This window comes from Chiloscyllium plagiosum, chromosome 6, assembly GCF_004010195.1.
Source record: "Chiloscyllium plagiosum isolate BGI_BamShark_2017 chromosome 6, ASM401019v2, whole genome shotgun sequence".
Lineage (NCBI taxonomy): Eukaryota > Metazoa > Chordata > Chondrichthyes > Orectolobiformes > Hemiscylliidae > Chiloscyllium > Chiloscyllium plagiosum.
The window spans coordinates 45,614,919-45,642,219 of NC_057715.1; the positions used below are offsets into that span (position 1 = coordinate 45,614,919).

The window sequence follows — 27,301 nt, forward strand, 5'->3', positions numbered from 1 at the left end:
CGGTGTGGACTTGTTGGGCCGAAGGGCCTGTTTCCACACTGTAATGTAATCTAATCAAATCTAATCTAATCTAAACCCCAGGGCATCAATGTGGACTTCAACAGATTCCTCATTTCCCCTTCCCCCACCTCACCCTAGTTCCAAACTTCCAGCTCAGCACTGTCCCCATGACTTGTCCGGACTTGTCCTACCTGTCTATCTCCTTTTCCATCTATCCACTCCACCCTCTCCTCCCTGACCTATCACCTTCATCCCTTCCCCCACTCTCTCATTGTACTCTATGCTACTTTCTCCCCACCTCCACCCCACCTTCCTCTAGCTTATCTCTCCACGCTTCAGGCTTATTGCCTTTATTCCTGATGAAGGGCTTTTGCCCGAAACGTTGATTTCGCTACTCCTTGGATGCTGCCTGAACTACTGTGCCCACCCCCACCCTCCTCTAGCTTATCTCTCCACGCTTCAGGCTTATTGCCTTTATTCCTGATGAAGGGCTTTTGCCCGAAACGTTGATTTCGCTACTCCTTGGATGCTGCCTGAACTACTGTGCTCTTCCAGCACCACTAATCTAGAAAGGGAAAATTACAGTCTAAGACGCATGAGGAGGGGCAATATAAGAGAAGCAAAGAAAATGTATATACAGAGACGGACTGCTAAAATAAATGGGAACTCCAGAGACCTATAAGTGTCTTTACTAAGGTAGACTATGCTGCAGTAGCTACAGTAGAAGGATTCATATAACCATTAAAAGTATTTTATAGTTGATTAAGAAGAGGATTCTGGGTAATCCAAGATGGAGGACGGGAAAACATTGTGCCTGTAAGTGTTGCTTCTTTTTTGAGGTATTTTAGGTGTTGGAGATGATTTCCTCAAATTCCAGGAGCAGCAATTACTGTTTTATATGTTGTTGCATCGTTTTGGGACTTCGGGGAAAAATAATCAAAACAATGGCACTTTTTAAAGAGAGAAAGACAGACAAAAGGCCGTGAGCACACGGTTAATGAGGGAGAGAGAAAAAAGAAACTACGCTGCTCACTGACATAGCAGTGAATCTGAACAGTTACTGCCTTTGCTGTTTGAGTTCATGTATCTCTGGACATTGGAATGCGTCTAGGAAAAATTAATAAACAGCGAAATATATAGCTGATTTTGGAGGAACCTGTAGGGGAGAGCTCACAGCACAGGACCAGATCAGTGCATAGTTTTTAACATGTAACCTTGCTGTAAGTGAATAGAGTGGGCTCTTTATTGATTATTTGTTTTCTTGAAATTTGTCTCTTGATTAAATTTTAAAAATATAAACCATAAGTGCTAAGTTAGCCTGAAGCTTTTTTTTAAAGAGTGAATAGACGATGCTATTTTCTGGGTCTGTAGATTGTGAAGGAGCAAAGATGGCATTTACTAGAGTGATATGCTCTTCCTGTCGGATGTGGGAGCTGAGGGAAAGTTTCCATGTTACTGATGATTATGCCTGCAGGAAATGTCTTTGGTTGCGAATCCTATCAGATCGCATAGATCGGTTGGAGTGGCAGTCAGAGCCAATGAGGAATTTACAAAAGCTAGGGGGTGTGATGGTTGCAGTTCGGTAGATGGGTTAACTCCAGGAGAGGTAGGAGGAGTAGGCAGGTAGTGCAGGAGCCTTCTGTGACTATACCCATTTTAAACAAGTATGCTGTTTTGGAAAAGGTAGGAGGTGATGGACTCTCGGGAATGTAGCATGAACAGCCAAGTTTTTGGTATCAAGACAGGCTCTGCTGTAATGAGGGGAATGTCAGGTTCCAAGCGATAGATTGTGATAGCAGTGAAAAATGAGAATGGTGTGTTGCCTTCCTGGTGCCAGGATCAACGATATTTTGAGAGAGGGTGCAGAATGTTCTCAAAGGGGAGAGGGAGCAGGAGAAGGTCATTGTACATATTGGAACTAATGACATCGGAAGGGAAAAGGATGAGATTCTGAAGGGAGAATATAGGAAGTTAGGCAGGAATTTAAAAAGGAGGTCCTCTAGGGTAGTGATATCTGGATTACTCCCGGTGCTACGAGTGAGTAAGGGTAGAAATAGGAGGATAGAGTAGTTAAATGCATGGCTGAGGAGCTGCTGCATGGGCAAATTGTTCACATTTTTGGATCATTGGAATCTCTTCTGGGGTAGAAGTGACCTGTACAAGAAGGACGGATTGCACCGGAATTGGAAGGGGACGAATATACTGGCAGGAAGATTTGCTAGTGCTGCTCAGGAGGATTTCAACTAGTGAGGAGGAGGAGTGGGACCCAAGGAAATAGTGAGAAAAGAGATCAATCTGAGAAAAGAGATCAATCTGAGACTGGTAATGTTGGGAAAGGGAGTGAGTCAAACAGTCAGGACAGGCAGGAACAAAACAGAAAACAAGGTAGGATTGAGTGTCAGTGGGGAAGAACTTTGGAGCTGCGAACATAATTCTATTAGTTTTAAAATAGTGATGGAAAGGGATAGACCAGATCTAAAAGTTGAAATTTTAAATTGGAGGAAGGCTAATTTTGATGGTATTAGGCAAGAACTTTCAAAAGTCTGATTGAGGGCAGATGTTCGCAGGTAAAGGGTCGACTGGAAAATGGGAAACCTTCAAAAATGAGCTAACAAGTGTACAAAGACAGTTTATTGCAATTAGGGTGAAAGGAAAGGCTGGTGGGTGTGGGGAATGCTGGATGACTAGAGAAATTGAGGTTTTGGTTAAGAAAAAGACGAAGCATATGTCAGTTACAGACAGGAGTGATCAAGTGAATCCTTAGAGTATAAAGGCAGTAGGGATATACTTGAGGGAAATCAGGAAGGCAAAAAGGGTACATAAGATAGCTTTGGCAAATAGGGCTAAGGAGAAATCCAAAGGGTTTTTATACAGGTCAAAAGGGAAAGAATAGGACCCCTCAAAGATCAGTAAGGCAGCCTATGGTGTGGAGCCTCAGGAGATGGGGGAGATACTAAACTAGTATTATGCATCAGTGTTTACTGTGGAGAACAACATGGAAGATTATAGAATGTAGGGAAATAAATAGTATAATCTTGAAAAATGTCCATATTACGGAGGAGGAGGTGCTGGTTGTCATGAAATGCATAATAGTGGATAAATCCCCAGGACCTGATCAGGTGTACACTAGAACTCTGTGGAAAGCTAGAGAAGTGATTGCTGAGAAATTTGTATCATTGATAGTCACAGGTAAGGTGCCGGAAGACTGGTGGTTGGCTAACATGGTGCCACTATTTAAGAAACGTGGTAAGGAATACCCAGGGAACTATAGACCAGTGAGCTTAACATTGTTGGTGGGCAAATTTTAGAGGGAATCCTGAGGGACAGGATTTACATGTACTTGGAAAAGCAAGAACTGATTAGGGATAGTCAGCATGGCTTTGTGCATGACAATTCATGTCTCACAAACCTGATTGAGTTTTTTTGAAGAAGTAACAAAGAGGATTGATGAGGACAGAGCAGTGGACATGATCTATATGGACTTCAGTAAGGCGTTTGACTGGTTATCAAGGTTAGATGTCATGTAATACAGGGAGAATTAGCCATTTAGATACAGAACTGGCTCAAAGGTAGAAGACAGAGGGTGGTGGTGGTGGAGGGTTGCTTATCACACTGGAGACTTGTGACGAATGGTATGCTACAAGGGTCGGTGCTGGGTCCACTAAATTTCGTAATTTATATTAGATTAGATTCCCTACAGTGTGGAAACAGGCGCTTCGGCCCAACAAGTCCACACCAACCCTCCAAAGAGCAACCCACCCAGACCCATTTCCCTACATTTACCCCTGACTAATGCGCCTAACAATATGGGCAATTTAGCACATATTTGGACTGTGAGAGGAAACCAGAGCACCTGGAGGAAACCCATGCAGACACTCGGAGAATGTGCAAACTCCACACAGACAGTTACCCGAGGCGGGAATTGTACTCGGGTCCCTGGCGCAGTGAGGCAGCAGTGCTAACCTCTGAGCCACCGTACCGCCCACAATATAAATGATTTGGATGTGAAGATAGGAGGTATAGATAGTAGGTTTGCAGATGACATCAAAATTGGAAGTGTAGTGGAGAGTGAGGAAGGTTACCTCAGAGTACAATGGGATCTTGATCAGATGGACGAATGGACTGAGGAGTGGCAGATTTAATTTAGATAAATGCGAGGTGCTGCATTTTGGAAAAGCAAATCAGAGCAAGACTTATACACTTAATGAGAAAGTCCTAGGGAGTGTTGCTGAACAAAGAGACCTTGGAGTGCTGGTTAAAAGTTCCTTTGAAATAGAGTCACAGGTAGATAGGATAGTGGAGAAGGCACTTGGTATGCTTTCCTTTATTGGTCAGAGCATTGAGTATAGGAGTTGGGAGGTCACATTGCAGCTGTGCAGGACATTGGTTAGGCCACTTTTGGAATATTGCATGCAGTTCTAGTCTCCTTCCTATTGGATAGATGTTATGATACTTGAAAGGGTTCAGAAAAGATTTACAAGGACGTTGCCAGGAGTTGAGCTATAGGAAGAGGCTGAACAGGCTGGGACTGTTTTCCCTGGAGTGTCAGAGGCTGAGGGATGACCTTATAGACGTTTATTATATCTTGAGGTGTATGGATAGGATAAACAGACAAAGTCTTTTCCCTGGGGTGGGGGAGTCCAGAACTAAAGGGCGTAGGTTTAGGGTGAGAGGGGAAAGATAAAAGAGACTTAAGGGGAAGCTTTTTCACGTAGAAGGTGTTGTGTATGGAATGAGCTGCCAGAGGAAGTGGTGGAAGCTGGTACAATTACAACATTTAAAAGGCATCTGGATGGGTAAATGAATAGGAAGGGTTTAGAGGGATGTGGGCCAAGCGCTGGCAATTGGGGCTAGATTAGGTTAGGATATCTGGTTGGCATGGACGAGTTGGACTGACGGGTCTGTTTCTGTGCTGTACATCTCTGTGACTATATTAAAGTTTAGAGGCATATGGACCAAACATTGGCAAATGGGACTAGTTTAGCTTGGGGAACCTGGTTGGCATGGATGAGTTGGACCAAAGGGTCTGTTACCATGCTGTATGATTCTATTAGATAGGCTGCCTATTCTTTACAATTGATAAAGGCGTTGGGACCAGGTGAGGTGCATAAAAGTACTGAGGGAAGAGAGGCTGAAATTGCAGAGCTTCTGGCAATAATTTTTCAGTCTTCCTTTGGACTTGTCTGGTGCCACAGCACTAGAGAATTGCAAATAAAATACCCTTGCCCTGAATCACTAGTTGAATGACATTGCCTCTATGCCATTGTCTCCCCCTAATTTGCTTATGTGATGTCCTGCCATTGAGATTGACAGAATGTCTAAATCTTAATTTTTTTTTAGAATGGATTCCCTACAGTATGGAAACAGGTCCTTCGGCCCAACAAGTTCACACCGACCTTTCGAAAAATAACTCACCCAGACCCCATTCCCCTACCCTACATTCACCCTTGACTAATTCACCTAAAACTATGGGCAATTCAGCATGGCCAATTCAACGAGTCTGCACATCTTTGGTTTGTGGGTGGAAACTGGAGCACCCGGTGGAAACCCATGCAGACACAGGAAAATGTGCAAACTCCACATAGACAGTCGCCCTCGGTGGGAATTGAACCCGGGTCTCTAGCACTGTGAGGCAGTAGAGCTAACCACTGAACCACCATGCCGCCCTGCGACACAATGAAGAACATTAAATTCTAATTTAATCTTCTTCACATGTTTAAAAGCTGCTTCCACATCATCCTTATGAGTACTGAAGGATTTATATGCCTCTACTCTTTGAGTCAGACAAAAACCCTCTGCTTTATATTGTGTATAGAGCACATATAAAAGTGTCCAAAGATATGGAGTTGGATGGATTGGCCATGCTAAATTGCCCATTGTGTCCAGTGATATGCAAGATTGGTGGATTAATCATGGGAAATGCAGGGTTTCAGGGATATAGTAGGGGTGCCGGTCTGGCTGGGATACTGTCTGGAGGGCCGGTGTGGACTCCGGTTGAATGACCTACTTCCACAGTGGAGGGATTCTATAATTTATAATGTATATTTAAATATTTAACAATTTTCAATCTGATTACAGTTTTTGCCTCTGAGACTGTATCCCATAAAATTATCTTCTTACAAAAATAGCAGTTGTGCAGAGTAAGATGTTTGTACATATTATTTATAATGTAAAACATTGTTAATAATTCTCATTGTGCTAATCTGACAATATTAGCAGTACATGTACAAATGTTATAAATTGCTGTGTAATTGTATGACAAATATTGTTTCTAATTTTAATGCAGGTACGAATAATACTGTGCTGGAAGATGATGATGACATTGATGAAGTTCAGGGGTTCCATTTTAGAAAATTGAAGTAAGTTAATTTTTGTTTTTACCTGTGTCACTCTCGCCCCTTATCAGTAGTCACAAAGGGTGCCTCTGATAATAGAATATTTTTTTTTCTTTATTTTCCTTCATGGGATAAGGGTGTCTATAGCAAAGCATGATTCTGTTTTCCATCACTAATTGCCCTTGAACTCAATGGTTTGTTAGACCATTTCAGAAAGCAGTTAAGAGTCGACCACACTACTGTGTCTAGAGTCACATGTAGATCAGACCTGTTAAAGGTGTCAGTAATTGGAACCAGGTGGACCTTGTTAACTAAGAGGTTCTTGATTGGGGTTATTAATCTGGGCTAATCAGGAAAGCCTTGGCTGAGCAATGTAATCAGGGAATTAGATTCTCCTCAGTTGAGAACTGACTCTATTCTGGCTGGCCTCAACCAGTGTAGTGTGCACTTGTAAATAAAGGGTGACTTAGTGACAGGACAATGACCTTAATTCCCCATCTGTAAAGGACATTTAGTGAACCAAATGGGTTTTTAGAAGAATGAATGACAGTTTCTAGGCCACGATTGCTGAGACAAACTTTCAAATCCAGATTTTGTCCATTAAATTTGAATTCCACCATGTGCAATTGTGGAATTTTATTCTATAAGTATTAACGTAGGGCTCTGAATTACTAGACCAGTTACATTACACGCCGTCACCATCATCATTCAAAAAGAAGAAAATGATTATGTCCATTCGTACCTGTTGGTTAAAAAAGCTGTCTGTTCCACTGAGTCATCAAATGCCACTGAGCTTTCACTATTGCAATGCAAAGTTTTCTTTCTTGCGTATACATCCCGTGCCATTTTGAAAGTTTATATTGAATCTGCTTCACTATTCTTTCTGGCCATTCATTCTAGCTTGTAACAATTCAATGTGCAAACACAATTCTCTCTGTCTCTGCCTGGTTCAGTGCCAATTATTTTAATCTCTGCCCTCTCAATACTGGTGGATACAATACCTTTATTCATTCTATTGAAATCCCTCAGAAAAGTTGAACGCTTGCAATCAATTTTCCTTAGTCACCTTAACAGAATGGAAAACATCCCAGCTTCTGCAATCTCTCCACATAGCTGAAGTTCCTTATTTCTTATTCGAATTCAGATAAATCTTTGCTGCACTTTTCTAAAGTGTAGTGTCCAGAGCTGGGCACAATTTTGTATTCGAGACTTAACCACAGTTATATACAGGTTCACCATGAATATCTTTATTTTGTACTCTGTACATCTATTCATACAATGAAATAACCAATGTGTTCTTTGTAAGTATTCTTATTCATGTATTCCCCAAATTCATAGATTTGTACATGTATATTTTACATTCAACCCGCCTCATTTCCATGAGGAACACAGAAATATAGCAGTAGGAATAGGCCATAAAGACCCTCGAGTCAACCCTCTCATTCCAGATCATGGCTGATCGTCTACCTCAAAGCCATATTCCTGAAATATCCCAATATTCCTCAACGTCATTACTGAGTAGAAATCTATCAATCTCTATCTTAACCTTACTTAATGACTGTGCTTCCACAGTCCTATGGGGTAGAGAACTTCAAAGATTTACCATTCTGAGTGAAATTCTTCCTCATCTCAGTTATAACTGGCTTGCCTTTTACTCTCAGACCGCAAAGCCAGGCAAACATTTTCCCTGTTTATCAGTTAAAGAATATTAACATTAATCAATGGAGAAACTCAGCAAGTCTGGCAGCATGAGTGGAAAGAAAGCAGAGTTAATGTTTTGAGTCTGGTGACTCATTATTAGAACTATTAGTGGTATTTATGCTGAAGCAGATGTGTTGGAGGGGAGTGGAAGACAGGAAGGGGAGAGGTGAGTGAACTAGTGGAGATGGAGCCCTGAGAGAGAGATATATGAAAGGGGTGTGTAAACAGAGAGATTATGAGTAGGAGGCCAGGACAAAAGAAACTGATTAAGTGATAATAAGAGCCAAAGAAAGAGAAAATGGGTTAGGAGCAAATTACTGCAGATGGTGGAACCTGTACTGAAAACAACAAATGTTGGAGATCATAGCAGATCAGACAGCATCCATGGAGAGAGCAAGCTAACGTTCCGAGTCAAGATGATTTTTCATCAGAGCTGAAGTGAAATGTGGAGGGGACAGTATTTATGCTATAATTTGGGGCATGGGTGGGAATAGTGGGTGGAGGGTGCTGATGGAGAAAAGATGCAGCATCCTCCATCCACTACCCCCACACTATGCTAACCCCACTCACTCCAAACGATAGCACAAATGCTGTACATTTCATTTCAGCTCTGATGAAGAGTCATCTAGACTCGATACGTTAGCTTGCTTTCTCTCCATGGATGCTGTCTGACCCATTGTGATCTTCAGCATTTGTTGCTTTCAGAAAAAAATATAGGTTAGCACTGCTGAATGCAACTCATATAATGCGATTATGGGTCTAGCAAAATGGGAGAATGGGCAACCGTGCTAAATGCAACCCCTGTCTTAACAGTGTGGGCTGGATAAAAGACATGGAAGGATGGAATCGGGCTCTAAAGTTATTGAACTCAATGCTGCAGGACCCCCAAGCAGGAAATGAGATGATGTTCCTTGAGCTCAGTATCTTAAGAACCTGATTTCAATAGACAATAGGTGCAGGAGTAGGCCATTCTGCCCTTCGAGCTAGCACCACCATTCATTATGGCTGATCATCCTCAATCAGTATCCTGTTCCTGCCTTATCCCCATAACCCTTGATTCTACTATCCTTAAGAGCACCATCCAACTCTTTCTTGAAAGTATCCAGAGATTTGGCCTCCATTACCTTCTGGGGCAGAGAATTCCATATACCCACCACTCTCTGGGTGAAGACGTTGCTCCTCAACTCTGTTCTAAGTGGCCTACCCCTTATTTTTAAACTGTGTCCTCTGGTTTCGGACTCACCCATCAGCGGAAACATGCTTCCTGCCTCCAGAGTGTCAAATCCTTTAATAATCTTATATATCTCTATCAGATCTCCTCTCAGCCTTCTAAACTCAAGCGTATACCAGCCCAGTCGCTCCAATCTTTCAGCGTAAGATAGTCCCGCCATTCCGGGAATTGACCTCGTGAACCTATGCTGCACTCCTTCAATAGCCATAATGTCTTTCCTCAAACTTGGAGACCAAAACTGCGCACAGTATTCCAGGTGCGGTCTCACCAGGGCCCTGTACAGCTGCAGAAGGACCTCTTTGCTTCTATACTCAATTCCTTTTGTTATGAAGGCCAGCATGATATTAGCTTTCTTCACTGCCTGTTGTACCTGCATGCTTGCTTTCATTAACTGATGTACAAGAATACCTTGATCTCGTACTGCCCCTTTACCTAACCTGACTCCATTTAGGTAGTAATCTGCCTTCCTGTTCTTGCCATCAAAGTGGATAACCACACATTTATCCACATTTAACTGCATCTGCCATGCATCTGTCCACTCACCTAGCCTGTATAGGTCACCCTGTATTCTCCTAACATCCTCCTCACATTTCACCCTGCCACCCAGCTTTGTGTCATCAGCAAATTTGCTAATATTACTTTTAATATCTTCATCTATATCATTAATGTACCTTGTAAAAAGTTGCGGTCCCAGCACTGATCCCTGCGGCACACCACTGGTCACCGCCTGCCATTCTGAAAGGGAGCCGTTTATCACTACCCTTTGTTTCCTGTTAGCCAACCAATTTTCAATCCGTCAGTATTTTGCTCCTAATACCATGTGCCCTAACTTTGCTCACTAACCTCCTATGTGGGACTTTATCAAAGGCTTTCTGAAAGTCCAGGTATACTACAGCCACTGGATCTCCCTTGTCCATATTCAGAATTACATCCTCAAAAAATTCCAGAAGATTATTCAGCATGATTTCCCCTTCATAAATCCATGCTGACTCTGACCTATCCTGATACTGCTATCCAGATGTGTCGTAATTTCGTCCTTTATAATTGACTCCAGCATTTTTCCCACCACTGAGGTCAGACTAACTGGTCTATAATTCTCGGTTTTCTCTCTCCCTCCTTTCTTAAAAAGTGGGACAACATTAGCCACCCTCCAATCCTCAGGAACTGATCCTGAATCTATAGAACATTGGAAAATGATCACCAAAGCATCCACGATTTCTAGAGCCACTTCCTTCAGTACCCTGGGATGCAGACCATCAGGTCCTGGGGACTTATCAGCCTTCAGACCTAACAGTCTCTCCAACACCATTTCCTGCTTAATATAAATTCCCTTCAGTTCAGGTCCTTCAGCCACTATTGCATCTGGGAGATTGCTTGTGTCTTCCCCAGTGAAGACAGATCTAAAGTACCAATTCAACTCTTCTGCCATTTCTTTGTTCCCCGTAATAAATTCACCCGTTTCTGTCTTCAAGGGCCCAATTTTAGTCTTAACCTTTTTTTTTTTCTTGTCACATACCTAAAAAAGCCTTTACTATCTTCCTTTGTATTTTTGGCCAGTTTACCCTCGTACCTTATTTTTTCTTTGCATATTTCCTTTTTAGTTATTCTCTGTTGTTCTTTAAAAGCTTCCCAGTCCTCCGATTTCCCACTTATCTTTGCTATGTTATACTTTTTCCCTTTTGTCTTTATATGGTCCTTAATTTCCCTCGTCAGCCACGGCCACCCCTGCCTCCCCTTAGGATCTTTCTTCCTTTTTGGAATGAAATGATCCTGCATCTTCTGCATTATACCCAGAAATACCTGCCATTGTTGTTCCACTGCCATCCCTGCTAGGGTATTGCACCATTGAACTTTGGCCAACTCCTCCCTCATAGCTCCATAGTTCCCTTGTGACTCTGCTAGTAACATCTTGTTTAATGAAATAACTGAAATATTGTCACTTCCGATTCTATCCTCTCCCTTTCAAACTGCAGATTAAAGCTTATTGTATTGTGGTCACTACCTCCTAATGGCTCCTTTACTTCGAGGTCCCTGATCAAATCCGGTTCGTTGCACAACACCAGATCCAGAATTGCTTTCTTTCTTGTAGGCTCCAGTACACACTGCTCTAAGAATCCATCTCGGAGGCACTCCACAAACTCCCTTTCTTGGGGTCCAGTACCATCCTGATTCTCCCGGTCTACCTGCATGTTGAAATCCCCCATAACAACTGTAGTAATATCTTTGCGACAGGCCAATTTCAACTCCTTCTTCAACTTACACACTACATCCAGGCTACTGTTTGGGGGCCTGTAGATAACTCCCATTACAGTCTTTCTACCCTTAGAATTTCTCAGCTCTATCCATTTCATTCTTCCATGTTTTATAACCACCAACAGCCGGTACTCCTAGACCCATTATTACATTATATGGGTTGTATGCAGCCACGAGCATCTATGGAGAGAAATCAGAGTTAATGGTTTGGATCAAATGACCTGTCCTCAGAACAAATTTAAAGCTGTGATACAGGAACAGGGTCTGATTTAATTGCCAGTATGGGAACTTGGCAGCTGAATGATCAACATGACAAATGAGAACTGAATATTAAAGAATATTTGATATTTAGGAGGAACAGTCAAGAAGGAAAAGGAGATAGAGATTGCTGATAATAAGGAATGGGATTAGTGTATTAGTGAGAAGAGATCTCCAATTGGAAGAACAGGATGTAGAATCTGGATGTTGCAAAGAAACAGCAAAAGGCAGCAAACATTGGTAGGTGTGGTTTATAGGCCATTAAACAGTAGTGGTAATCAGGGACAGTAGAAATCAGGAAGTCTGAGATGCATGTCGGAAGAGGAAGGCAGAGTCATGAGTGATTTCACTTTGCGTTATTTTGACAAATCTGAGATGAAGATGTTACTAGCAGAGTCACAATGGACAAAACCAGTGTATATGGTGTATTTGTGTTTTCAGAAGGTTTATGATAAACGTTTCACAGAGTTTGGTTGGACGAACAGAGGTGCAAAGTATTTCTTGAATGGTGAAGGATTGGAAAATGGTGACATACAAGAGGGACCTAAGTTTTCTTTTCATAAGTCACTTAACTCTAGCATATAGCTGCAGCATGCAATTTTGAAGAGAAACATATGTTGCATTTATCTGAAGAGGTATTGATTGCAGAAGCAAAGAGATCTTGTTTCAATTGTACAGTACACTGGAATACTGTGTACTGTGGTCCTCGCGCCTCAGGAAGGATGTAAATGCTGTAGAAAGGGAGCAGTGGAGGTTCACCAGACTGATTCCTGAGATGTTGGGTCTGTCCTTTGAGGAGGGATTGAGAAGATGGACCTAAAATCATTGGAATTTATAAGAATGAGAGACGATCTCATAGAAACTGACAGTGTTCTTGCAGGATAATAAAACAAAGAATGGTGAATGCGGGAACTCTGAAACAAAAACCAAAACAAAAAAAAACTCAGCAGATCTGACAGCATTTGTGGGGAAAAAAGCAATGTTAATATTTCAAGTCCAATGATTCTTTGTCGGAACTGTTAGTATCTAGGAAAATGTGGTATTTATGCTGAAACTGCCGTTTTGGGGAGATTGAGTGGGTAGAGGGAGAATGAGCCCAGGGACAGACAGATATGAAAGGGTTAGCTAAGCAAGAAGACTATGGATATTAGTCCAACAGAAAAGCTGAATAAATGATACTAAGAAGTGAGAGTGAGAAAATGGGTTAGATGTGCTGTATGTTTTATATTAAGTCTATGATTATAGTTTTCACTGTTTACATTTCTATAAAGAAAAATATAATATGGACCTTGAAGTCAAAAGTAAAAACACCAAATGTTGGAAGCATTCAGCATGTACGACAACATCTAGAGAGAAAAATAGCATTTAATGAACAGTCTTAGGTTAATGAACAGCCTCACTGTTGAAATTCTCTCTGTGTACACAAACCTACCTCGTCGGAGTCGTGTACATTACTGTCTGAAAACTAATCTGCATTACTATTTTCAGCTTTGTGTCTCTTCACCAAGTTTGTAACTATACTATCACTGTTGCTTTCATAGAAATCCATTTAGCTAATGTTTGTTACTTAACTCTTGTATGAACATATATGAGATTAACTGCACCATCTTCATTAACACTGTTTCATCGACAAACAAACTAATCAAGTTTATTAGTCTTGGTCCACCTTCAACTTGTTGATTGTCATTTTTTAAGTAAATTTTAATTTCATTCCTGATTATGATTTTACGTTTCCCCACCATGAGAGGTTGCTGATTGTAGGTAACAAGTAGGAACTTAAAACTTATTAATATCTTAAAATCCTAGTTATCATTGGCAAATAATCCAAGCATTTGTTAGATTCTGCATGCATACTGAAAACTTTCATCTGTACTTCACCACATGCCTATCTCATATTTCCTCTGCCTAATTCAGTATTCTCTGGCAGCCTGTTTTGGATGAGGGAAAGTGTCTTCCAGTTAGATATCAGAAATTCCAAACTGCTATCTTCAGTTCCAACATCAAACCCCTTTTCCTAACCACAGACCCCATTCCACCCCTGGCCAAAGTTTGAGACTCAGCAGATTTTTCACAATCTTCACATCCGATTTGATCACCCATTCTCTTCTGTATCACCCCATCTGATTTTGTCAAAAATTTGATGATACAAAGATTAATACTCAAATGCATTTTCTGGTTTTTTGAAACAACAGTTTTTTTTCATTTTAAGCATGGTAGTAGCACACTGATTGCAAGAAACCTGTCTTCTGGTTTAAATATTTTTGTATCATACACAAAAATTGCTTGTCAAAGGAAATAAGTGAGTGAGACAATGTTAGACCCCCCAAAAATATTTTAAGAAGGTAACCTAGACCCTAACTTTTTCTTATTTTAAAGGCACATGTAAAGTGGGAGCTCCAGGTGTGATGCAACTAGTCAAGCTGCTCGGCATTAAGCAAAACAGAATTTATTTAAATACAACAGTTGAAACACAATCAAAATAAAGTGCAATTTAGAATAACTGAACTATTGGAACATTTAAATGGCCCAATACAGTAACTATTACTAAATAACTGTTCAATCCAATAACATCCCATAAACACACCCCTTGGTAAAAAGGTAAATTCAAACAGATTCTTATAGGCAGGAGGGAACGACATTCAGAAAAAGATTCAGAAGAATTCTTTGCTAAGCTTGCACCTCTCCTGGACTCCAACAGCTTGTGACTGCTACAGTTAAAAACAAAGTAGTAAAAACCTGAACTGAGAGAATTGGCCACTCCCCTTCCATTGTTAAAGTAAACTCTTCAGTAGCTCTGCCTTTACGACCTCTCTTATAAAAAATGAAGGACAACATAACTTCACTAAAATGACAGCATCGTCACACCTACCCCCTTTGTAAAAAAAAAAGTGAACCATCAATATACAAAGATGGCTTCAATTTAAACCCCTCAGTCTACACTGTTAGTACACCATAAAACATTAACTAATACAGTCTATTTCAGTCCATTTATTCTTGCCACCAAACACCTCCATCTTTCTTCATCCAAGTCTCGACAATGTGTCAGCAATTACCTTTCCTTCTCCTGCCAAGTGTGTAATTTTCAAATTGAATGGCGATAAAAATAAGCTCCATTTAAACAGTCTAGAATTTTTGAACTTAAATTTCTCCAAAACTTCTAATGGGTTATGATCAGTATATACATTTGTCTCAGACACATTGCTGGCAACATAAATGTTGAAATGTTGTAACTCCTTCTCAGTTGGAGAATATTTTGTTGATGAATATTCAGTTTCCTGGTCATGTATCCGATAGCACTTTCTAACTTCTCATCTTCTTGTCAGCACCAACACCCATATCACTTGCTACCTTGAATGGCTTTGCATAATTAGATGTGGCTAATACTGGGGCAGTGGTTAACACAGCTTTCAGGTTGTCCAATGCCATCTGACATTCCTCCATCCACTGAAAGCTTTTGCACTTCTTCAATAAATCAGTGAGTGGAGCAACTACAGTGTTAAAATTTGGCATGGATTTCTGATAAATCCCACTCAATCCCAGGAATTTTCATATTGTTCTTTGTTGATGGTATGGTGAACTCCCAAATAACCTTTGTTTTCGTATTCTGTGGAACCACCTCTCCACGTCCGTTAACATGGCCCAGAAATATGACTTGGGCTTTGGCAAATTCACCCTTAGCCATGTTGACCACCAAGCCTGCCTCCCGAAGTGGATTGAATAATTCTGCAAATGCTGTAAATGTTCCTTCCATGTTTGACTAAAAATCACCAGGTCATCAATGTATACCACACAACTGGCTAATACAGAAATGGGGCTGGCACATTTTTCATACCAAATGGCATGACTTTAAACTAATATCGGGCAAAATTGAGTACTGCAGATGCTGACGATTAGAGCCAAGAGTGTGGTGCTGGAAAAGCACAGCAGGTCAGGCAGCATCCGAGGAGCAAGAAAATCAATGTTTCAGGCAAAAGCCCTTCATTCCTGATGTCGACTTTCCTGCTCCTTGTATGCTGCCTGACCTGCTGTGCTTTTCCAGCACCACACTCTTGACTTTAAATTAATATAGTCCATCGATGTTATGAAAGCTGAAATTGTCTTCGTTGTTTCAGATAAAGGTACTTGCCAGTATTCTCTGAGTAAGTCCAACTTAGAAACATAAGTTGCTTGTCCCACCTTCACAATACAGTCTTCCAAATGTGGAATAAGATATGAATCAGACTTTGTAACTACATTGACTTTGTGATAGTTTACACATAACTGTTGGGTACTATCTGTTTTTGGCACCATTACAATGGGTGAGCTTTAGTCACTGCAACTCACTTCAATTTGTTAGGACACGGGGTAAACTCTCCTGCTTAATTTAAAACCAGCAACACAGAAAAGATTTATCCCGTGCAGTAAGCTGTAAAAATCTGAGTGGCCAAGAACTATGCAAAGTAAAAATTAACAACTTTATTTCTTAAATTATAACAGAGTAAAATTAATTAATAATTATTTACCATTCCTTATTCTAACCTGTCTGTTACCTAATACTAGTCTGATAAAACTCCAATTAAGATTTACAAAACAACACTTCTTATCTCAAAACCAGGCAGCTTTAGGTTCTTGTCTTCAGATCTTCCTGTGTCTTCTTTTCTCCTTGTTAGGAATTTCTGTATCACAGGTTACTGATTGAAAAGATACTTTTAAGAGAGATACTTTTTTTCAAGCAATCTGTTACATGCTAGGACTTGGCAGTTCTCCTTTCAACTGTTCAATTTTCCATTGGTCTTATACCCCAGAGCATTGCATTGTGCCATTGGCTTTTAAGATTGTAAATATACTCAATTCAAACTTGATTGGGGTATAATTTAAATTGATTGACCAAATTCGAATTTGTTTTTGTCTCCCAGCAATGAACTAATTGAGTTGTTTGGCCGAGTGTTACATTGTTACCTTATTGAGAACAGTTGGTGCTGTGTCCAGTAGTTCTACTGCTTTTAACTCTCTTAAAGGTATACCCAGATCTTCATAACAGATTATATTGTCTTGGAGCATGTTTTCAATCTCTTGTTGAACTTGTGCCAACTTTAGAGGGTTAAGGTTTGCAAGGATGTTGCTTAACTGGAACAGCAGTTCAAATATCTACATCCTGTATAATTAGGTTAGTACTTCCCAGCTTATTTCCACATGTCTCCCCACATGAGAGCAATAACTCTTTCAGGTCATTTCGATTTTCCTCTGGAGGGTAATTCAATAAGTTATCCCAATTTTTGACAACTTCGTCATTGTCCAATTTAGTTTGAGTAATTCCAATTCAGAATCCTCTGAATTTGGTTCTTCACTCTGCACTGTAACCAATAACACATTCTCCTTTTGCTTTCCTCCACTATCAAAATACCTTTTGAGCATATTCACATGACACACTCTGTATCCGGAGTCTATATCAAATAGTTCACCTTACTCAATCTCCTTTTGATTTGATAATGTCCACTAAAACTTTATTTTAAAGGTTTACCTATCACTGGAAGTAAATTTTATCTCCGTTAGCAAAACTGTGAATTTTTGATTTCTTGGCTTAAAAATGTATTGCTGGTAAAGTGCAGCAGGTCAGGCAGCATCAAAGGAACAGGAGAATCGACGTTTTGGGCATAAACCCTTCTTCAGGAATGAGGAGGAAGTGTAAGTAGGCTAAGATAAAAGGTAGGGAGGAGGGACTTGGGGGAGGGGCGTTGGGAATACGATAGGTGGAACGAGGTTAAGGTGAGGGTGATAGGTCGGAGAGGGGGTGGGGGCGGAGAGAAGATTGCAGGTCAAGAAGGTGGTGCTGAGTCTGAGGGTTGGGACTGAGAAAAGGTGGGGGGAGGGGAAATGAGAAAGCTGGAGAAATCTGCATTCATTCCTTGTAGTTGGAGGGTTCCTAGGTGGAAGATGAGGCGCTTTTCCTCCAGGCGTCGTGTTGCCATGGTCTGGTGATGGAGGAGGCCAAGGACCTGCATGTCCTTGGCGGAGTGGGAGGGGGAATTAAAGTGTTCAGCCACGGGGAGGTTCGGTTGGTTGGTGCGGGTGTCCCAGAGGTGTTCATCTGAAACGTTCCGCAAGTAGGCGGCCTGTCTCCCCAATGTATAGGAGGCCACATCGGGTGCAGCGGATGCAGTAAATGATGTGTATGGGGGTGCAGGTAATTTCTGACCGATATGAAAGGATCCCTTGGGGCCTTGGAGGAAAGTGAGGGGGGAGGTGTGGACGCTAGTTTTGCATTTCTTGCGGTTGCAGGGGAAGGTGCCGGGAGTGGAGGTTGGGTTGGTGGGGGTGTGGATCTGACGACGGAGTCGCGGAGGGAGTGGTCTTTCCGGAACGCTGATAGGGGAGGGGAGGGAAATATATCCTTGGTGGTGGGGTCTGTTTGGAGGTGGCGGAAATGACAAAGGATTTCAGGAATGAGGAGGGTGTGCCATGTAGGCTAAGATAAAAGGTAGGGAGGAGGGTATTTCAGGAATGAGGAGCTGAGAGTTTCTTTTCCAGCAGCACATTTTTAAGCTTTGATCTCCAGCATCTGCAGTCCTCACTTTCTCCCATTTTTGATTTCTTGTCTGCCTCCTGATTCATCATATCTTGTTTTACTTTTAAATGCTATCTCGCTGGTTCCCCCACTCTGTTTAACTGTTAGCTAAAATTAGACACATAGTCCAAATACGTGGTCTCTGAATTCTGACTCACCAATTTTTCCTTAATCAATTTCAGTGGTGCTCTCACCTCATGCCCAAAACCTAATTCAAATTGACTGAATTTGATTGATTCATTTGATGCATCTCTAATGGTAAACAGTATAAATGGAATTCCTTTATCATAATCATCTGGATAGTCTTGAGTATAAGCCCATAACATGGACTTTAAATAATACCTTTTTAATGCTCCCTGTGATGCTGATTGGTATACAGTGGATTTGAATTGTTGTGTTCCAAAGCTATCCACAACTTCGCTGAATAATTTTGATGTAAAATTTGACCCTTGATTTGATTGTATCTCTGTTGGTAATCAGTATCTGGTGAAAAATTTGAGTAACTCTTCTACAATCCTTTTAGCTGTGATATTGCATAATGGAATAGCCTCTGGAAATCTAGTAAACACATCCATTATTGTCAACACATACTTAAAACAAAAAGTGGGTATCAGTAAGGATCCAATGCAATCAATTAAAACCCTTGCAAAAGGTTCCTTAAATGCAGGAATGGGTGTTAAAGCTGCTGGTTTATCACTGCCTGAGGTTTTCCAATTACCTGACACACATATGATATGCCTGGCAAAATTCAACCATGCCCTTCTGCAGTTCAGGTCAGTAAAATGCTTTTGTATTTTGGCTTGAGTTTTTCTTACATATAAATGACCTCCTACTGATAATTCATGTGCTACTGGCAACACTTCCTTTCTGTAACCCGCTGGTCATACTTGATAAAGTTCTGCCCATTTCTCATCTGCCTGAATATGTGATGGTCTCCAGTTCCTTATCAAGACATCATTTTTAAGATAGTACCATTCAGGAATATACTCCAGATTCATTTTCAGTGTATGCTTTTTGGTAAAATTGCTTCAGTTTTTCATTTTTCTGTTATAACTCAGATAATTTCTCTGAGCTAAAAATATCCACGTTGTCCTCCACCTGTTCTTGGTTTGTCTCAGCCATTCGATCAAATATGGTCTCTGATAATTCTACTTCAACTTATTCATCTATATTATTTGATTTTTCTTCCTGGTTCAACTGTTGGCTTTGTGACCTTGTTATCACACAGGAAAACTCCCAGGATATACTTCCTGTAATACGTCCGTTGCCTGATTCTCCACTGGCTTTTCAACCATAGTCGGCAGCACTCCTACCTGTGATCCAGCAATATCATTACCAAGGATAAATTGTATTACTGGAGCTGAGAGTTTCTCCAGTAGTCCTGCCACAAATTCGCCACTTTTTACAAGACCCTCCAACCTCACTCTATACAATGGAGCACTTCTTGTCTCACCATAAATTCCATGTACTAACACTTTTTCTGGCAATAGTCCTTCTGAGTTACGTATCTCCTCATCTTTCAACATTGAAGATTGACATGATCCCGTGTCTCTTAATACTGTAGCTTCTTTACCTGCTGCTCCTGGCCTATACGAGTAAACCTTACCTTCACAAGGAAATGATTTAAGAAGATCTAGCACTTCCATCTCACTCAGTTTCTGACAAGGTTGTGTGTTTTGGTGCAGCTTTTTAGCCTCCACTGTGCTTTCCTTTACCACTCTAACAAAATTCACTGGCGTATCCTGTTTTCCTATATCTGTCTTCCCAGTGCTTTTTCTAAACCACCAACATTGTGACTTCATGTGGCCTACTTTATTGCAGTGAAAAACCCTGAGTTTTTTAACTTCTCTTTCCCCTTAATGGGTTTCATTTTTACCCCGTGATAAGTTATCTTTATATTTTTAATGAGATCTACTTTCCCTTACCACCTGAGGATTTCTCTGTTCCCTAATTTCTATCCCTCATAAAATTGAAATTGATGTTGGAAGCCAAACTTTGATTTATGAATCAACTCATATCATTAACCATTTCAGCTGCTAATCTTGCCATTTTCACTGTCAGCTCTTCCACGAGTTCTCAAATCGTCTCTCTAAGGGTGTCATATGTTTGATTTGTTTTTAATGACCTTATCCACCTATCAAAATTACTTTGTTCGATCCTTTCAAACTCAATGTAGGTTTGACCAAGGTGCTCCTTAGATTCCAGAAAAATTGTCTGTAGGCTTCTGGCACAAGCTCATAGCACTTAAGATAATTTTCTTCACCTCCTCATACTCCCCAGATACCATTACTGATCATGATGCAAATACTTCACGAGCGCTACCTACCAACTTTGTTTGGATCACCAAAACCCACATGGTCACTGGCCACTTCATTTGTTTAGCCACTTTCCCAACTGAGATGAAAAAGGCTTCAATGTCCTTCTCATCACATTTAGGCAATGCTTGGATATATTTAAACAGATCCACAACAGGCCTTTCACTACACTGGGTGTGCCCATCATCACTATCCTGCTCACTAAGCCTACCTTCTACCTTCACCTCCATCCTTTTAAGTCAACTTTTCTATCTATTTGCCAACTTCTGAGGTTCAAACTTTCACTCTTTCTCCGTTTCCTCTCCCTCTTGTTCCCTTTCTTCTCTTTCTTTCTTCCTTTCTTCTGCTAAGGCCTTCCTTTCCTTTTTTTGTTCTGCCAGCGCAATTGCTTCCTTTTCTCTTTACTCTGATTTTAACTGTAATTTAATCTGTTTCAGTTCCCTTTCATGTTCAAAATACTTCATCTGCAATTGAATTCTAGCCGTTTCCAAAGGTTGCGATGGCATTTCCAGCAAATCTGAATGTTGAGCTATTGTTATAATTACCTCTCCTTTCCTTTTCTCACAGATAAAGGCAATCTCAACACTAGCTTTTCTGCCAATTGCAACAGCTTTGCCTTGCTCACCTTTTGTAAAACACTTCTTCCTCCCCAGAAAACCTGTAGTGACTGAAAGAGCCATTACTACACAAAACACTGTTTAAACCAACTGAATTCAACATCTGGAACAAAATGCACTAACACCTACCACTTGCTGCCTTTGAGTCCAACAGCGCTAAACCTAAATTGGAATTATAGAATCAATCCCAACAACAGCCTCCAGTATATTATGGACCAGGCTAGACCCTCCCAAAATATTTTAAGAAGATAACCTGGACCCTAAGTTTTTCTTATTTGAAAGGCAGATGTGGGCAGCACGGTGGCACAGTGGTTAGCACTGCTGCCTCACAGCGCCAGAGACCCGGGTCTAATCTAATCTAATCTAATCTAATCTAATCTAATCTAATCTAATCTAATCTAATCTAATCTAATCTAATCTAATCTAATCTAATCTAATCTAAAGTGGGTGTTCCAGGTGTGATGCAACTGGTCAAACATTTTGGCTTTAAGCAAAACAATTTATTTAAATGCTATCGTTGAAACACAAACAAAAGAAGGCAGAATTTAGAATAACTTGATTATTGGAAAACTTAACTGACCTGATGCAGTAACTATTACTAATTAACAATTCCAATTTAGTAACATCCTATAAACACCCCCTTGGCAAAAGGTAAATTCAAACACAGATTCTTACAGACAGGTAGGAACAACATCAAGGGAGCAATTTCAGAGAAAGTCAGAGGAATTCTTTACTAAGCTTGCACCTCTCCTCGATTCCAACATCTTGTGACTGCTGCAGCTTAACAACAAACAAGAAAAAGACTGATAATGGAGAACTGGCCACTCCCCTTCCATTGTTAAATTAAACTCTTCAACACCTCTGTCTTTATGACGTCTCTGCAAGATAACCAAGGACAAAATAAACTTGTTAAAGTGATAGCATCGTCATAGACAGTATACATGACAAATAATTAATGTATATCATTGATGGCTACTGGAATAAGTGTAAGCACAAGGGTTTATTAAATGTGCACCAGAGGAATAGGCCGTGGTTAAAACTACTCCACAAAAGATTTATGAAAAGTTAGTTGAAGAAACCTTGTTTGAGGGAAGTACTTTTGAAATGAATTATAATTATTAATTATGTAACAGTATATTTTAAAGGATTGGGGAATGGATGTATTTATATAGATAGATGAGGATGTAAAAATGAATATGATTTTCTAAGTTATATAGCGAACTGAGAAACATCTGTTTGTACACAATCCTTTAACCAATCATGCTGGACAACAAAATCTGCTTTCTATTCTCCATTGCAAAGCCCCTTATGCACACTCAAACAGAAAAACTGTGAACAAGAAAGGAAGACATTGGCTGATGTTAATGCCCTCCTTCACCCTGTGCCTCCCTCGCCGACAGATCTTTCCTTCTTCCTGCCTACTCCCATCATCTTGCATACTCTTCAATCCTGTCATTGCCTCTCCATCTGTGTAACTGTTGTATTGTTCTTTTAACAGGCAGCTATATCCTGATTTAACAGGCCAGCTGAAAGAATTAAGAAAACATCTTATTGAAAGCACAAATGACATGGCTCCGCTGAAAGTGTGGGAACTTCAAGGTATAACTTCAGTCTGGTCTTCATTCAGTTGGATATTTTATGGATTACAGCTAAATAAAAAGTGCTGATGTGACATATTTTGTTACATAAGCGAAGTGAAAGTCATTTAAAATCAAGTGCATATTCACAATTGTAGTTTTACTATTCATTATTTGGCATTTTAATTTCAGGATATATTCTATAATACAGTAATCATTTTGGTGACTGGCTTTTGAAAATGCGCAGGCTTCATTTTGAGTGTTTAATAGACCAATAAGATCTCGGAATTAAGGTAAAATGTGCTGCTTTTTTGACCTCAATGTTTCAGATACTTTTTAACGGGAAAAGTAAAAAGCAAATTGTGAAAAGATATCATAAAGTTACAGGCAAATTGCAAAATAGTGTTTTATACATTTCTCACTTGATTGAATTTTAAGTCTAATTGTGCTCACTCAATAATTTCATTTCTTTCACCAGAAAGTTGAAGGAGTACAATATGTTGCATGTTATTTCATAGTATTGGCTAACATTGTAATCTTCAATGGGTTAATGTATCAGTGAAATCCAAGTAAAATTCGACTATATATCTAGAATTTTTCACCTTTCATTTGCAGTCCACTGGTGCCTCGTATCATCTTATGGAACAAAAACATAAATTGCTGGAAATACCCAATATATTCGGTATTATCTGTGGGGAGGGAACATTTGGGGTTGATGACCTTTCATCAGAACTGGAAAACATTAGAGATGTGATAAGTGTGCTGACCTAATTGAGGTGAATCTGAGTCAGATGAGTAATGATCAAAGGTTCGCAGGAAAAATTTAACTGCATCATGTTGGAGAAGAGAGAATTTGAATACAGTTGAACTGTATTCCCATAAAGTACGAAGGTAGGACAAGAAAATCCAGGGCTGCTTCTGTTATGAAAGAGAAATTAAATTGGAGAAGGGAAAGCATGTTTATGAAGGAGGTTAAGTGGATTGGAGAAATTGGAGAAATATTTACAATTTTATTTCAAACAGTCTGCCTTGATGATAACAAACTCATTCATGACATGTAACTTCCTTTAATTTCTTACAAAGCAGGCATTTATATTTGTAATCTCACTTTCAATACTTTGGAGCACTTGGAGCTGTCAATGGTCCAGTTTATGGTATGGTCGTCTATTAACATAATATACTGACACACAAAAATTGAGACAATAATACTAATCATAATCAAAATTACACTGAACTCAAGTTTGTGCCAGTTTTTATTTCTAAATGTCATGATAATGTTAAATGCCCACAAATGAAATGGTGTTTATGTGAAATAATATTGAACAGATTGGTAATAGGGTGACTATTTACAGCATTCCCTACTCTGTGCCGAGTCTGAAGTATGAAGTTATTTTCATTTTTTGATTTGATTTATTTGTGCTCTTATATTGCTTCAGTAGATGACCACATCATAATCTAATTTAAAAGATGATCACACCGTAAACTCATTTAAGCATAAGTAATTTGGCAGTACAATTAGCAACACAATTGATACGAATAAACATATGATAAAGCTGTCTGACCATGTGCATTTTGAAAATGAGCCATTTGGTTCAACGTTAGTGGGCCTTTGTCCCACATCAAATGCAAAGAGATATTTGTTGAGTTAAAACTCCTGTACTTGCAGCTATGCCACCACAAATCTGTATCCATAGAAGACAGTAAATCCTTGAAGGTGTGCGAGCTCATCTAGTACTTGTGGAATTCTGAACAACTTGTTCAATTTTCACATGAAACATGATTGTCTGGCAATGTTGTGAGGTCTCAAGTCCACCTGGGCATACATATCAGTGAACGTGACAGAGGAACTGCAATAGTTGTCCTTAACAAAGGTGATTCTATCAAAAAAACTTGCATCTACTGGACCAGCCACTGTGCATAATCATATGGCCTTAATGGAAAGCAAGCTAAAAAGGCATTTTTAATAAGCAGTGAACTGCCAGGTGATATATATGATAGGTGTAAAAACTTCAAACCTTGGATATGCTGGTTAATTTAAAACATAATTTAATGCAACTAATAACATTTATTTAAAGAGTACAGTACACAATTCTTGCACGCCGAGCTCCCTGATTCAACTGTTCATCTTGTGCAGATTACGCACTCCTTTCTTGATTGGACTAGCAGGTCACATAGCTCCTCTGTCATCTTGAAAGGGACCAACTAACAGGGTTTATCCTTACGGCTCACTGCATCTGTGTATGAGTGATTTGACTAAGACAGGAAGCTCTTGATTTGTTTGCCCTATTTTTCTCTTTTGAGGGAATATATATTGATTGTGCTCAATCTTGTTTCCTCTTTGAAAGTAGCCCATTGTTCAGCTACAGTTTTCCAAGCAAACTTTGGTCCCATTCTATCCTGAATCTTATGGTACAGTGATCACAGTTATATAAATTTTCCACCACTATCACTGATCAGCTTGATTCACCTCATTCTCATGAACCAGATCTAGCAGAGCCTTCTTTCTTGTTGGTCTGGGCAGACATACTGCTGTAGGAAATTCTCCTGAACACAGTCTAGGAAAAACTGTATCATGCTGCCCTATAAAGAGGAACATTGATTATCCGAACGAAATGGGTGGGCACTCTTTTGTTCGGAAAATTGATTATTTAGATAATCGATTTTATCTTAGTCAAGGGAAGCAATGCTGATCTAATGCTGTGCTCTACCAGAGAATTTGTTTAAAACAATAGTTTTAAAGTATTGAGGCCAAGAGACCACAGGTTTCACATGATGGACAAAATAAAACAATGAAAACCCGAGAAAATTTGTTAAAAATGCTGCAGTAGTTAGCATTTGGCAAGGAGTGGTGAAGACCGCAGTAAACAAGGTTCCGAACAGCTTCTACAATCACAAGAGCATTTATCAGTTTCTGGAATCTCAGTGTCACAATAGAAAGACAGAACCCTGTCTCGCGCACACATTTACATTCTCAACAATGTTTTTCATGAATGGCCTGGTAAAGTGACGGGATTACTGCAAAACACTTACTTTTGCAAAAGTCTGTGTACCAACCCATACCTAAAAAATATCCAGTCTGTGATGCTTGAGCTGCTTGTGTTTCTTTGTTTTTGCCAGCGTTTTCACATCTTCAGTACAGGTGAATCGAATACACTTACCTCTTTGTGTAACGTTTTTGCAGGACCTTGAAATTTTCTTCAGATAATCTGAAATTTGAATAATCAGTATTTGGATAATCGAGGTTCCTCTGTACATGGGGAGACAAGATGCTAACTGATGGGATGTTTCAGAGAACACCTCCGGGACACATGCACCAATCAACCCCACTGCCCTGTGGCCGAACACTTCAACTCCCCTCCCATCTGCCAAGGCCATGCCTGGGCTGCCTCCACCATCAAATTCTAGTCACCCGATGCCTGGAGGAAAACACCTCATCTTCCTTGGAACCCTCCAATGTCAATTTCAACAGTTTCCTCATTTCCCCTCCCCCAACCTTATCGTACATCCAATCCTCCAACCCAGCACAGCTCTCTTGAACTGTCCTGAATTGTCCTCTCTTGAAACATCCTTCCCACCTATCTGCTCCATTTTCCAATCTAACGTATCACCATCAGCCCCACTTTCATCTACCTATCACATTCCTAGTTACCTTAGTCCAGCCCCATCTCCCTCCCATTTGTCTCTCAGGCCCCTTGCCCCCGAACACGCGCATGCAAACACACCCACTCTCCTGATGAAGAGCATATGCTTGAAATGTTGACCCTCCTGCTCCTTGGATGCTGCCTGATTGGCTGTGTTTTTCCAGCGCCACATTTTTGACTATAATCACTGTCCCTGTCAATATTAATGAAATTCAAGCCCCTCATTATACTCAATTAAGTTCCATTTGAAATTGCCTGCAAGTTTTTCCTCTGAATGAATTGGGGTGGAATTAGAGTTCGGGTGAGGATTAGGGTGGTCTGAAGTTACACCGAATTTGTAATTGTATCCTTTTTGTTCCTTAGCTGAAGTCAATTCGATCCGTCCTTAAACACCACCCTTTTTCTCCAGCACTGCAGTGCTCTCCTTAATCACTGTCTTTACTTTTGATTTACTATCTTATCCAAAAAACCTTATTCAGGAATATTTAACACCCAGACCCTGTTATCACCACAACATCTGTATCCCACCATATAATCTGCACCTCTAACTCCTCAATTTTATTAGCACCACACTTTTCAACTCTATGTATTCACATACATGCAATGTAACCCTGATTTATACTTACTACTTTCTCTCTTCCTCCAACTCAACTTATTAACTTACTATTCTCTATTTTAGCACTAGCTGCCTCTCCCAGCATTTTGTGCACTCTGATATTGTTTCTTGATATTTTCTCCTGGTTCCAGCACATCTGCTACGTGAATTTAAATCCTCCCCAACAGCACCAGTCAGATGCCCTGCAAGGAACTCGAGCTCTGCTCTGTAAGG

At 40.2% G+C, this 27,301-nt stretch overlaps 1 protein-coding gene across 5 annotated transcripts in view; it reads left to right on the top strand.

Annotated features, from left to right (window-relative positions):
• Positions 1-27,301, top strand: part of uggt2 (UDP-glucose glycoprotein glucosyltransferase 2) — a 386,557-nt gene that overhangs the window by 76,785 nt on the left and 282,471 nt on the right. For all 5 annotated transcript variants that reach the window (XM_043691459.1, XM_043691457.1, XM_043691458.1 and 2 more), the window contains exons 8-9: positions 6,287-6,359; positions 22,753-22,853. In XM_043691459.1, the coding sequence (XP_043547394.1) occupies positions 6,287-6,359; positions 22,753-22,853 (174 nt within the window). The remainder of the gene's footprint in view (positions 1-6,286; positions 6,360-22,752; positions 22,854-27,301) is intronic.